General features: G+C 42.8%; 1 protein-coding gene across 2 annotated transcripts in view; it reads left to right on the top strand.

Moving 5' to 3' along the window:
• LOC131365760 (apolipoprotein L2-like) overlaps positions 1 to 732 on the top strand; it is a 16,051-nt gene extending 15,319 nt beyond the window's left edge. For both annotated transcript variants that reach the window (XM_058409582.1, XM_058409574.1), the window contains exon 6: positions 1 to 732. This exon is cut by the window's left edge and continues 506 nt beyond it. In XM_058409582.1, coding sequence (XP_058265565.1) covers positions 1 to 428 — 428 coding nt within the window. In that variant the 3' untranslated portion in view covers positions 429 to 732.
• Positions 733 to 12,877: the final 12,145 nt, after the last annotated feature.

Below are 12,877 nucleotides of genomic sequence, written 5' to 3'. Positions count from 1 at the left end.
GTATTGGTGCTATTGTGGATGGAGCTTCAGCTGTAAAAGTTCTCAGAAGTGAGGAGGTGATTGCAAAGGCAGTTAATTTGGGGCTTCACGAAGCTAAAGCAGGTCGGAGCATCCCACAACTGGCTGCAGATCTCCCTGACATTGGGCAGCTGGCTATAGGAACTCCTCTGGCCCTTTCCAAGGCAGCCAGGATGGGGAACATAGGCCTAAATGCCCTCTTTATTGGTCTGGATGTGTTTTTCATCTGTAAAGACAGTATCAGTCTAGCCAAAGGAAGCAAAACCAAAGCGGCTCAGCTCATTCGTTCCAGATCAGTTCTGTGGCGCTCAGAGGTGAAGGCCTGGGAGAAGATTCATGACCATCTGCGTGAAGGAATCTCAGAGTTTAACAAGAATCTGAAAATTCTAGAGCAGCATTTAGACTTTTAAAGAATGAATTTGACCAGCATGTTGACCTGCAGTGAGCATGATTACAGTCTTTAAGCTATAAACACTTCCTCCTGAAATCTTAAAGGTTAAATGTTAATGCTGTAAGAGACTAAAGACTTTGACATTCTGTCATCACTTCATTATCTTCCTGCTGCATCTGCATCATTCTGCTGAACTGCACTGGGGTTCAGTCATTAGCTGTAGTTATGTCTAATTTGAGTATGTTTCAGAAATTGCTTTCTTAGTAATGTTAATAAATTTGTGAATAATAATAATAATAATAAATAATGCCTGAAAGTTTCTCTGATCTGTGTTTTATAATGAAAATGAGATAACTATAGATTGTTTAGAAAAGTGCTTAGTGACACATCTTTATTAAAGTTTATTAATTATTGATAATTATAAATGACTATACACCACATTATTTATTTATTTTTTTAGAAATGAAATGTGGACACTAGAGGGGGACGTTGGCTTAGTGGTTATCCTCACACCTCCTGGACATGTGCTGTAGGATGACTAGCATCTCTAAATTGTATGTAATAAGTTGACTTAAAAATGTGAGGAAACCGATTGCCTTAAATATATAAGTAAAGTAGTGCATTCATGTTAATTTGGCAAAACTTAATATTTCTAGACTATTCATCTAGTATAGTTAAGTATTCGTGACTCATCATTAGTTGGGTTAACTTCTTATTAGTGTTCATTTTACTAGGAAATATTAGGAAACTGATTGCCTTACATTTTATATTAAGTTAAGTTAAACTAACAAAAATGAGTAAAGTCTAAAGTAAATGAGGTCAAAACATGTATTTTATGGAAACAGCGTTCCAAAACTTTTGTAACATTTCCAAGTAGTTTCTTTAAGGATGATTTGAAGAGAAACCTACTGTCAGGAGAGCTGTGACCTCTGTGATGTCCAGAGAAATATGATCACCACAGCCTGCTGCCTGTGTCTCTGTGTTCCCACAGTCATCCCAAACAATTCAAAAGGTTTCAATGCAAAGAAAAAAATAATACTTATAATACAATATAAGGGATTTAAAACTAAAAAACATTTTCTTTAAAACATTTTTAAAACTAAAAGGTTGATAGGTGAATGATTAAAACACCCAGTATTCAACTCTACAGTAAAACAGTTTTGTTTCTGTAATTAGAAACACACTGAAGACATACTGAGTAAAACACCAGAGCTTTTAGTTACAGGGATTTGTTTTAATCAGTCACTCATCGACCTGGACACAAAACTCCAACTACAGACCTAAGACAGTCCTGTTCACCATCACGAACATCTGGAACACATCCTGACTGAACAAAACTAAATAAAGGGTTTTTTAAACTCACAAAAGTCAACAACAGACCGAACAAAAACATAGTGATTAACACATCAGAAGATTTTGTAGTGATTACAGATTTGGCTTTAGTGATTTGAGTCCCAAGGAAAGAAAACCCTTTGCATTTGAAAGTGTTCTTCTTCTTGTTCTCAACTCCATCCAGGGCTATGATGTCCTCCAGAATAATCGCAGTGTCAGTGGCCTCCATGGCAATCCATGTGGACGAAGCTGGCTGTCCTCCGGCTCCACCCTGAGAACTCCATACCTGAGGAGGGTCAGAGTCACAGTCCTGATAAGAAAGAAAAACAAAATCAAAATACATTCTTATATTACAAATGCAAACAAATGTGTGTGTGTGTGTTTGTGTTTGTGTGTGTGTGTGTTATTTAAAAATCCAGACTGCTCCAGGTGCTGTTTCTAGCTCTTGAAGTGATGTTCTTGGAACATATTTAATAATAATGTTGTTATTGTTAGTAAAACTCTTGTATAAGTGCACAGTAACATGGTGCTGTTACGACTCTGTATCAGCATGGCTGTGTACGGGTACAAGACCAAAAAGGGTTCATAATCTTCAAAGAAATTAAAGTGTAATACAACTTACAGCTTTGTCTTTTTTCTGTACATTAAAATGTGTCCAGTTTAAACAACAAAAAATAATGATTTTCATAAATTCTTACCAAGAAAACCTGTCTCAGGATACTGTTAGTGTAGGAAAAGATATTAATAATATTGTGGATGGAGCTTCAGCTGTAAAAGTTCTCAGAAGTGAGGAGGTGCTTGCAAAGGCAGTTAATATAGGGTTTAAGGAAGCTAAAGCAGGTCGGAGCATCCAAAACCTGGCTGCAATAATCTGTGAAAGGAGAAGAACAGAAGAAACAACAGATTAAGACTTCACATGTTTTTACATGCACTAGATAAATGTGTTCATTACCCTGACCTTTCCATGAAGAATGCTGGTCATCTTTCTGAAGTCTCTTTTTTTGAAGGCTCATTTTTAACCAACTCTTTTCTCCACAGTGAAAAAGTTATGTCCATGTACTGTGATATCAGGGTAGAACCTGGATGACGTTTCTTCATTTCCTCCACAAGTTCTAATAGTTTTGATTCCATTCTGCATTCATTTTCACCAGCAGGCCTATTTCTTGTTAAATGCACTTTAAAAGCATTGAATGATTTAAAATAAGAGAAGGAATTTGATTGGTTCTTGTGTAGCTTCCATGTTTAATCCGATAATGCTTCAATAGCAGAGCCCGAGTTGCAGATGAGATTTTGAGGCATGCCAAATATTTCATGGGCATCTGCGATTCAAAGTCCTGCAGTGTGAAAGAAGCTCTGACTGAAAAATACATCAGCTATGACCTACAGTCAATGAGAGAGTGTAAGGATGCGCCAGATGCGGATGAAGTAGAATCCATATTGCAGATCTTTATTAAATCCAAAACAGCAGGCAAAATCGGAAAAGATATGGAAAAGCCAACAGGGTCAAAATCAAACACACTGGGAAATCAAACACACTCGAAAAACAAACCAAAACCGCAAAATCAGGAATTGTAAACACAAGAACAGGCACAGGTCATACACTTACAGAATCTAGAAATTATCAGGCAAGGCCCAGTACGTACTCCAATTGGATAAACAATACTACACAGAGAACACTAGTTAGTGAGCTGTTTAAATAACTGAGTAAGACCGGAAATGAGTACTAACTGTCAATACTCGGGTGACGGTGCCCTCTGGTGTTCTGGCTCTGCATTACAGAACCCCCCCCTCTAGAACACCTCCTGGTGTTCGATGCCGTGGGCGCAGAGCAGGTCAGTTTGGGAAGTTCAAGTGGAACTCCTCTGTGAGTGAGGGATCGAGGATGTCCTGCGCGTTGACCCAACACCGTTCCTCTGGGCCATAACCCTCCCAGTCCACCAGGTATTGAAGATGCCCATTACGACGCTGGGAGTTAAGGATAGAATGCACCTGGTACGGTAGAGAGCCATCTATGTCCAAGGGCGGAGGGGGTTCAGTAGTGGCAGATCTGGTAGCATGCGGTTCATGGAACGGCTTGAGTAGCAACACGTGGAATGTGGGTGAGATACAGTATGTGGGAGGAAGCTCGAGGCGGAAGGACACTGGAATGACTTGGTGCAGGATTCTGAAGGGACCAACAAACTTGGGACTGAGTTTATGGCAGGGGAGTTTCAGTTTCAGGTTCTTGGTAGAGAGTCACACTTTCTATCCTACTTGGTAAGCCGGATGGGGGTGTTGATGACGATTTGCGATGCTTTCCTGTTGACGGATCGCCCTCTGGAGCCGCACATGAGCTCTCTCCCAGATATCTTGGCTACGTCTAGACCAATCCTCAACTGAGGGTACATCTGATGGTTCTCCTGACCACAGAAAGAGGTTGGTAGCCCAGAACGCACTGGAAGGGGGTTAAGTTGGTGGAGGAATGGCGCAACGAGTTCTGGGCATACATGCCCAGGGGAGGAACTCACTCCATCGGTGCTGTTCATGACTGCAGTACATCCAGAGAAACCTTCCTATTTCTTACTTTAGCCTCTCTGTTTGGCCGTCAGATTGAGGATGGTATCCAGAGCTGAGGCTAACACTGATGCCAAGTCGTTTACAGAACTCTGACCACACCCGAGAGGTAAATTGCGGCCTGCAATCCAAAACAATGTCCTTGGGTTAACCATAGTGGCGAAAAACCTCCTGGAACATTGCTGTGGCAGTTTCCATGGCTGTGGGTAAACCTTTCATGGGGATTAACTTGCATGATTTAGAGAAAAGATCTATTGCGACCATGACTGTGGTGAAACCTTGTGAGGCAGGGAGGTCTGTGAAGAAATCTAGTGAGATATGAGACCATGGTCGACATGGTATGGGCAGAGGTTCTAAGAGGCCTTCAGGGTGGCTGACAGCTGTTTCGGGACTGGGTGCAGGACGAACACAATTGGACAAACTCCTCGACATCATGGTTAAGAGACGGCCACCAGAATCATTGTCGCACCAGCTGAGTGGTTCTATGGATGCCGGGGTGTCCAGTACTCGGGTTCTCGTGGATCCACTGTATAACTCGCTGGCGGATATTTGTGGGGACGTACACTTTATTCGGGGGAGTGGTTTGAAGAGGAGTTTTGGTTGCATGTGCTCATTCTATGTCTCTCAAAATGTTCCACTGTACAGGAGCCACTCGGACAGAAGGCAGGAGGATAGGTTCTGGACAGGCCGGTAGCTCAATGGTTTCGTGAATGCGAGAAAGTGCGTCAGCCTTACCATTCTTAGAACCAGGTTGACAGGAAAGTGAAAATGTGAACTGTGTGAAGAATAATGCCCATCTTGCCTGAAGAGTGTTGAGATGTTTGGCGTCATGGAGATAAGCCAGGTTTTTGTGGTCGGTGAGCACCAGGAACGGATGGTGGGCTCCCTCTAGCCAGTGCCTCCATTCCTCCAGGGCAGCTTTGATAGACAGTAGCTCCTGGTTCCCAATGTCATAGTTTCTTTCAGCCGGCATTAGCTTACGGGAGAAGCACAGGGATGAAGTTTGTTAGATTTTGGCTGACGTTGGGAGAGAATGGCCCCTATCCCACAATTCAATGCATCCACTTCTACAACAAAAGGCAGTTCAAGATTAGGGAGGCAGAGTATAGGGGCAGAAGAGAAGCTCCTTTTTAGTTTCTGAAATGCCACCCTGGCCTGGTCAGTCCACTGTAATTTCTTGGGCTTACTCTTCAACAACAAAGTTAACGGGCTAGCAATGATACTGTAATTTCTGATAAATCTTTGATAGAAATTGGCAAAGCCGAGGAAGCGTTGCAGGCTCTTGATGGAGGTGGGTTCAGGCCAAGACATAATGGCTGACACTTTACTTTGGTCCATTTCTACTCCCTCAGGTGAGATTACGTATCCCAGAGTCTGTGATCAGAGAGGCGTTGGAGGACAGTGCGGACATGGGAGATGTGCTGTTTGAGGTTGGTGGAGTAAATGAGTATATTGTCGATGTATACGATGACGAATTGATTCAGCATATCATGAAATACCTCATTTATGAGTGACTGGAAAATGGTGGGAGCATTCGTCAGCCCATAAGGCATGACCAGGTATTCGTAATGTCCGTGTTGTTGTGGAGAACGCCGTCTTCCATTCGTCACCCTCCTTTATCCGAACAAGATTGTAAGCGCTGCGCAGGTCAAGCTTGGTAAAAATTCTTGCACCTTGTAGCTGTTCGAGGGCCGCAGGCACCAGGGGCAGTGGGTATGGATATGTCACCGTGATCGCATTCAAACCTCTGAAATCGATGCAGGGTCGAAGACCTCCGTCTTTCTTTTCTACAAAGAAGAATCCTGCAGCAGCCGGTGATGTCGATGGGTGGATGTATCCAGCTGCCAAGGCTTCTTCTATATACTCCTCCATAGCTTGCTTCTCCAGAAGTGACAAGGGGTAAATGTGGCTCTTAGGTGGTGTGGTGTTTGGGAGGAGATCAAGAGTGCAATCCCAGGGTTGATGTTTGGGTAGCTTGGAGGCCTTCTCTTTACTGAATACTTCCAAAAAGTCTTGGTATTCCTTGGGGAGGGAGACTTGGAGCGAGATTTCTGGGCTTTCAATGGAGGTGGCATAACACGGACAGGTTAACTGATTGAAAAAACAGTTCTTAGTGCAATAGGTGGACCACTTTTTAAGTTCCCCTTCCTTCCATGAGATTACAGGGTCATGCAATTGGAGCCAAGGAAGGCCTAGGACAACGGGGTTTGAGGGCGACGAAATGATGAAAAATCTGAGTTTTTCTCTATGAAATAGTCCAACCTGCAATTCGATGAGGGATGTGTGGTGAGTGAGGAGTCCTTTCCCAATGGGTTGATCGTTGATGGCAGTAACTCTTAGCTGTGGGACACATGGGGTAGTAGTCAGACCGAGCTCGTGTACCAGGTTGCAGTCAATCAGGTTTACAGCAGATCCAGAATCAATCAGTGCTGTGATGAGAAATTGAGAGTCATTATGAAAGAAACACAGCGGCAGTGAAACCTTAGAAGCTTGTTTCTTGACCCCTACCTGGGATGAAGTGGGTTTAGCTGGACACTGACCGATCCTATGACCTGATTTTCCACAGTAAAAGCATAGCTGCTGTTGGTAGCGACGCTCACACTCTGCCTCTGAAACGAGCGACCTCCCCAGCTGCATCGGTTCTGCGGCTTCCTCCCTCTGGCTATAGGATTCCATGACACGACGTGTTGTGGAGATGGGAGTGCGATGCTGGCGCTGTAGATTATCTAGGTGAATGGCTATGGGTATGTATCGTGACATCAGTCTCTCTGCAGGCCGTCTCAGCTTTGAGCTCCCGATTGATCCCCTCCCGAAACACCGCAATCAGTGCCGTTTCATTCCACCCCAACTGCACAGCTAGCGTACGGAACGGCGGCGGTTTCATTCCCCTGGCGTAATTCCAAGAGTACTGAAATGTCTTTACCTCCCACCGGATACTCAGAAACCTCCTTGATGAGATTAGCGAAGTAATCAGCTGATGTTTTAACTTGTGGGTCCGAATCCCACATCGCTGAAGTCCAGTCCAACGCTTTGCCCGTCAGAAGCGAAAGCATGAATGCACATCGGACTGTCTCGCTGCCGTAGACCTCCGGTTGTTTTGCAAAAAAGTTGTCACATTGACGCAAGAAACCCCGGCAGTGATCGGCGGCTCCATCAAACTTTCCGGGAAGCGCGAATCGTGGGAACTCACTGTGTGCGGCAGGCAGTGGAGCTGTTGTCCCAGCGGGAGGTTGTTGTAGCCGTGCTTCTAACTCGGCCACTTGATCCTGGTAGAACCTGATCATATGTCCCTGACAGATGATGGTGGCTTGAAGATCCGCTGGATTCTCAGCTGGTGAAGTATCCTGTAAGGATGCGCTGGACGCGGATGAAGTAGAATCCATATTGCAGATCTTTATTAAATCCAAAACAGCAGGCACAATCGGAAATGATATGGAATAGCCAACATTGTCAAAAGCCGGGAAATCAAACACACTCGGAAAAACAAAACAAAACTGCAAAACCAGGAATCGTAAACACAAGAACAGGCACAGGTCATACACTTAGAGAATCTAGAAATAATCAGGCAAGGCTCAGTACGTAGTCCAATAAGTGAATGATACTTCACAGAGAACATTAGATAGTGAGCTGTTTAAATAACCGAGTAAGACCGGAAATGAGTACTAACTGTCAATACTCGGGTGACGGTGCCCTCTGGTGTTCTGGCTCTGCATACGTGTTTACAGAGATTGAGATATAGGGCAGTGGTCAGTTCGGGGAGGAGTTATAGACCACAATATCAGTGTGAGTCTAAATTTCATTTACATTTCAGTTCAAACTATCTGGTCAAATTCATCCTAAAAAACAAACTATTAAGAACTGTTCTGTTATTTTATTTAGCTCTGACAGGACACGGTACATCATGAAGATAAGGTCAGAGGGCTATCCAGAACAGACGTCCTTATCCAGAGTGACTTTTATTCAAATGAACTGGTCAGATGAGTTAAGGGCCTTATTTAAATGCCAGTAGCAGGTGTTAATCACAGCCTTGTGGGACACCAAACTAAAATTATTAATCATTAGGAAGACATCATTAATAATTGCTAACTGATAAAGATAAGAAATAATACGCCAATAAAACAAATTCTTCCAGTCTGTCTCGTAAAATATTGTGACCTGTCATTGAATGCCATGTTGGTGACAGCAGATGACCATGATTGGTTATGAGAAAATGTTTCCCAGAGGGAACATCTGTGTGCAGAATTGATGTTGTACATGGTTTAGATGGTTAAAATCATGTGTATTATGTTCCAGATGGATAAATGGGAAATTTCATTTGTACATGACCGAGGTGTCTGTGCAGAAACAGTATGATCATTTACTCCAGCTAACTAAAATCAGGTAAAAACACTTCCTTTTTATTCTGAATATCTTTTTCTGCACAATGAGAATTCTGGTGAGATTCTTCTAATTCATGTTGTGACTGATATTTACAGTGGACAAATTAATATTTCAGAACCTTTTCTTTACAGGATGGACGAGTCGTTCAGGCTGACTTTTCTGTTCAATAATAAGGCCCAAGACTTCATCCTCATATTCAGTGAGCATCACTCCAGAATTCTTCAGTTCCTGTCTGATTTAGATGAAGCTGCAGATCAGCTGGACAAGATGAAGCTGGGCTCCAACATCTCCACTGTGGCTGGAAGTTCAGTCGATATTGCAGGAGGTGCTTTGACCATCGCAGGTTTAGCTCTCACTCTTGTGACTGCAGGAACATTCTTGGGTCTGACAATCGCAGGCACCATTCTTGGAGTTGTCCGTGGCACCAATAGCCTTGCTCGAGGCATCGCTAAAATGACAGTCAAACATTGTTGTAAAAAAAACACCCAGGACAAATATAGCAGATTTAAGGAAGATGTGCAGAAGATTCTAGATTGTATGAATGAAGTGGCCAGCAGGGATGAAGCTTTAAAAGACACTAATAATGTTAACATACTTCAAATAACATTTGAAGCTGTGAAACTGGTTAGAAAATTCAGGAAAAGGCTAAAGGAGCTCCTGTGGCCCTTTCAAAGACAGTCAGGGTGGGGTTCATAGGCCTAAATGCCCTCTTTATTGGTCTGGATGTGTATTCCATCTGTAAAAACAGTATCAGTCTGTCCAATGGAAGCAAAAATGAAGAGGCTCAGCTCAATCGCTCCAGATCAGTTCTGTGGCACTCAGAGGTGAAGGCCTGGGAGAAGATTCATGACCATCTGCGTGAAGGAATCTCAGAGTTTAACAAGAATCTGAAAATTCTAGAGCAGCATTTAGACTTTTAAAGAATGAATTTGACCAGCATGTTGACCTGCAGTGAGCATGATTACAGTCTTTAAGCTATAAACACTTCCTCCTGAAATCTTAAAGGTTAAATGTTAATGCTGTAAGAGACTAAAGACTTTGACATTCTGTCATCACTTCATTATCTTCCTGCTGCATCTGCATCATTCTGCTGAACTGCACTGGGGTTCAGTCATTAGCTGTTCATTTGAGATCTTCCCCTCATACAGTAGCTGCATTTATATTGTTTAAAGAGACATTTATAAAGCTTTTTATCTCTCCGAATGTAAACACACCTGAGTAATGTCTAATTCAAGTATATTTACAGTTTCAGATAGTGCAGTGAATTTTACATTGAAGAGTCACAAATTGTTAAGAACATGTTAATAAAATTGTGAATAATAATAATAATAATAATAATAGTAATGCCTGAAAGTTTCTCTGATGTGTTTTATAATGAAAATGAGATATCTGCAGATTGTTTAGAAAAGTGCTTAGTGACACATCTTTATTAAAGTTTATTAATTTTTGATAATTCCCCAGTTCCCCTGTTAGGTATAATGTGCTGTAGGCTGACTGGCATCTTTAAATTGTCTGGTATGTGCGTGTGTGTGTGTGTGTATGTGTGTGTGTGAGATTGGTAGGTACCCCATCCATGGTGATCCCCCTGATGCCCCGAGTCCCTGGGGAGAGACTCCAGGCTCTTTGTGTAGGGTAAGTGGTACAGAAGATTGATGAGTGATGAGAGATGACAGAAGAGTGATGTTCACACTTTAACTTTCTCCTCCTCTTACTCTATCATCTATGCCTGTGTGTCTCATTTAAAAAATCCATTTCTGACTATTTCATTTCTTTTTGAAAGCAGGTAAGAGCTCAGGATTTCGACAGTGAGCGTTCTGGAGGTTCTAGACTCATGTACTCATGCACTCATCAGATCGTTCTCCGGTTCATGTTCTCCGTTTCAACACTGAGAGTGTGGGCCAGAGCGGTTCGCTGATCCGGTTCTTTGCACTCTTGAAGTTATTACTTCCATCTGTTCATAGCATAGTGGACAGCGGTTTGGGTCTCCAAGTGTGGAGACGGTTCGTGTCCGGCTCTTACCATCTATACTGAAACTCCTATTATTATTATTACTATTGTTGAGGTTATCTCTTGGCTAGTTGCAAAAGTCCTAACAATTCCGAACGGGGAAAATCACCCATTGGCCGAAGCAGAGGGTTAGGGCGAGGAATAACTCCGTGGCAAGACAGCACAATTTAATTCACTTTATTTTATTCAATTTATTTACACTTCTCTTTAACCTTTCGGCCGCATGCAGGTCAGTACACTTGTTAATTTGCCTAACTTTATTGTTGACCACGTGGTTTTTCAGCCATTAGTTTTGGTCGCAGTGACCGTTTATATTGATTCGTTTGCTCTGTTTTTGCCGGGCATGATTCATTGGTTTAACTTACACTATATCTAAAGTGATGATAATATTAACAGTAAAAAAAATATAGAAGGGGACGTGTTTGATGTTAAAAGACAGAACTCGCTTTGAACGCAAAAACTCGGCACGAACAAAAAATAAGCATTTCTGTTTTACTGTTTATGTGACAGTTTTTTTCTGTGTACAAATATGGAAATGCAAAGGGATTTGCGATTTCATTTAAATTTCGTCAGGCTCCATACGAGAAGGTGTATAAGTATTTCAGTATTACAGGTTGTAACTCATAATATTTGATTTACTTGATTTTTTTATTTAAAAATCGGCAGATATTGTACATTCGTGTAAACAAAAATGCAAGTGGTACTATGTGATTTGCATTTTATAGATAGATAGATAGATAGATCAGCTGTCACACACAGTTCAACTATTGTACAATGTCATTGCAAATGGTGCGATTGACCTCCTGTACCTGACCTCCTTGGTGGTGCTGTTATTGAAATAATTGTACTGATAAACTACTGATCATACACACACACAAACAATGCATATGTTTATCCACAGGCTAGTCATGACTCCAGTGTCCAGTCCGTTGTGATGATATACAGTCACATCGAGCAGCTGTTTGAAGACTGCAGAGAACTGCTGTTCCGGACCAATATGGTGTTAGTAACAATAAACAACACTACAGTTACTTCTGTCACAAATCACTAGGCGGGAACAAACTTGGAGTTAAAACCCTGTGAGGGGTATGTTTATTAAGCACAACGGAGAACGGGTGGAAAGAGGAAAGTGTAGGATACTCAGCCCAGCATGCAGCGGCGACCGGAGAATGGAGGCAGAAGAAAACCAGGAGAAGTCCACGTTGGGGAAGGAGGTAAGTGGAGCTGGAGAAGGGAGTCGGAGAGGAGAAAAGGGAGAGCTGAAGAAAGTTAGAGGAGTTTACTAGAACACGAAGTTTTAAACTAATGCTAGTGCTAGAAGTAGCGAGTCTACGTGTGAGTCCAGACAAAGAAAGAGTGAAATCGTGAAGTTTAAATAGGAGAGTGAGCATGCTCAGGAAACAAGGTGCAGGTGAACTTAATTAAAACTCAGGTGAGTGAGCTGGCGAGGAGTGGAGTCTGGTGTGCCAGTGACAACGTCTTGGTGAGTTGGGTTTTTGGTCCCTATATTCACTTCAGTAATATAAAAATAAAAAGGTATTATAAACTTCCATGTGGACCATGGACATTCTGTTATTTTCATCAATGTGTACATGCAAGAACTGAGACTGTAGTGTCTTCCATTGCACACACAGCTTGACTCATGCGCCATATAAACCTTCTTTCTGACCCGGAGTCCAGCACGATCCCTAGGCTGGGTTTTCAAATCAGCAGAGTCATCCCCCATCAGCTCCAGTACAGCTGTCTCAGGGTTCTACATCATTTCTGCAAGGTCTTCAACCATCAGATCCAGAACCACAGTCTCAAAACCGATACCAAGTTGGTCTGGTCCAGCAGTTCTCTGTAGTCTTCAAGCAGCTGCTTGAGAAAAGCAGGAGTCCCACCTCCTATCATGCACTCCTTCTACCGGGGGCACCATTGAGAGCACTCTACCACCGTGTGGTACGGAGGCTGCACTGCCTCCTGTCGAAAGACTCTGCAATGCATAGTGAATGCAGCCAGCAAGATCACCGATGTCTCTGTCCTCCCTTGACGACATCTTCCACACCTGCCTCACTAGCAGAGCCAACAGCATCGCTGCAGATGGCAGCATCTACTGCCTTCAGGCAGAATGTACTGGATCCTCCAGGCTCATTCCACAAGACTTTCTAACAGCTTCGTCCATCAGGCTGTCAGGATGCTGAACTCTGTCCATTA

Source organism: Hemibagrus wyckioides, linkage group LG02, assembly GCF_019097595.1.
Source record: "Hemibagrus wyckioides isolate EC202008001 linkage group LG02, SWU_Hwy_1.0, whole genome shotgun sequence".
Taxonomy (NCBI): Eukaryota; Metazoa; Chordata; class Actinopteri; order Siluriformes; family Bagridae; genus Hemibagrus; species Hemibagrus wyckioides.
This window is presented reverse-complemented; position numbering and strand designations above follow the sequence as displayed.